This window comes from Rhea americana, unplaced genomic scaffold (genome assembly GCF_003343005.1).
Source record: "Rhea americana isolate MKP2758 unplaced genomic scaffold, rheAme1 scaffold_138, whole genome shotgun sequence".
Classification (NCBI taxonomy): Eukaryota; Metazoa; Chordata; class Aves; order Rheiformes; family Rheidae; genus Rhea; species Rhea americana.
Window position 1 is genome coordinate 611,828 of NW_028185461.1, and position 1,549 is coordinate 613,376.

The window sequence follows — 1,549 nt, forward strand, 5'->3', positions numbered from 1 at the left end:
GGTGCACGACGCAGAGGTGCCTGCCGCAAGGTGCAGAAGTGTCGGGTGCCCTGCACAGGGCGCTCGGGGCGTGGCGCAGAGGTGCAGCGTGGACGCGGCAAAGGTGCAGGGTGCACGCTGCAGAGGTGCTGGGTGCGCAGCACACGCTGCATGTTTCCCCAGTGCGGAGCGTGGAGGTGCAGGCGCCCGAGGCAGGGTGCTCCGTGCGCGCTGCASGCTCCCCCAGTGCAGAGGTGCCAGGTGCTTGGCACAGGGGCTCAGGGTGCACTGCCCGGGGTGCACAGTACACACGCATGGAGCAATCCCCGGCCCTGCCCTGGCCTTCCTGCTGTGGGTGCTGGGTTGGGCCCCCCCCCCCACCTCGCAGGGGCTGTGGACTTGGCGTCCCAGCTGGGTTTGCAAGCTGAAAGCTGGTAGAGGTGAGGCTGCTGCAGGCCCCAAGCTGCCTGCGGGCTGAGGCCCACGAGGCCAGTCCCGGGCGAAGGGGTGTGTTTGGGTGCTCTGCGTGCTCAGTGCTGCAGCGTTTGTGTTGAAAACATGAACAGGGAAAGTTTATTTGTTTAATACAATTGCTTCCCTGCAATTATTTTCCAGTTTCATGGAACCAGCCCTTATTCTGTGTGGAAAGTGATGCCTCTGGCCTTCGCTTTTAAAGAAGAAAGAAATGCTTCCTGTTTTTAATTTTGCATCTGTGCAGCCACTATGCAATGCCCTGACTTTGCATTCATCTGCAGCTCTTTGCGCAGCGACTGTGCCTCCATGCAGTTTGCACCATGCTCAGCACAGAGGAGCCACAATCTCGCTGGGGCATCTGTAGTGCTACTGCAATAATAACAGTGTTATGGCCTGGATTAAAATGCACCGAAACCTCAGAGTTTACTGCTCTCTGTTAAGGCAACAGGGAAAGAGAAGAAACCTTCCACCCAGACTGTGGAAGTGCTTTTGTGCAGAGCGTTGCAAAACAAACTGCGAAAGAGGAGCTGGGAAAACTAGAAAACAGAGCAAGGGCAAGCACAGGGCAGGCGTCCCCCCGGACTAGGAAAGCAGGAGGCGACAAGCCTGTGTGCCTGACGCCCCCGCTCACGGGACCAGGTTTTGCGATGCTCCATCCGGCATCACGCATCCTGCATCCCTGCTGCTTTCCAGAGGCTTGTGTGCCGCGGCCAGCGTCTCTCTGCCTATATAAATATATGTATATATGTATGGGGGGGTATGGATGTACGTGCACGCTGCCTCCGGGCGTTGCCTGCTGCCCTGGAGTCTCCCGAACCATTTGCACTCGAGGATGCTGCTCCTCTGAGGGCCCCTTGCCGCTCCCCCGCCTTCGCGCCTGGCCCCCCCCCTCCTCCTCCTCCTCCTCCTCGGAAACGAGCTCGGAGGAAGGAGCGCGTGAGGTCAGGGCCGGCGGTGCCGCTCTGATGCCTATCGCCCCGCGCGGTGTTTACATCCCGCGAGGGACGTGGGAGCTGCTCCGGCCCACGTGCTGTTTACACCAAATAAACGTGTCCCGTCCGCCCCGGCCCCACGCCGCCGCGCGGCCTTAAAAGCG

General features: G+C 60.1%; 1 protein-coding gene across 1 annotated transcript in view; it reads right to left on the bottom strand.

Moving 5' to 3' along the window:
• STX8 (syntaxin 8) overlaps positions 1 to 1,109 on the bottom strand; it is a 109,107-nt gene extending 107,998 nt beyond the window's left edge. The window contains exon 1 of the mRNA XM_085298343.1: positions 1,085 to 1,109. Coding sequence (XP_085154469.1) covers positions 1,085 to 1,109 — 25 coding nt within the window. The remainder of the gene's footprint in view (positions 1 to 1,084) is intronic.
• Between the last annotated feature and the right edge of the window lie 440 nt (positions 1,110 to 1,549).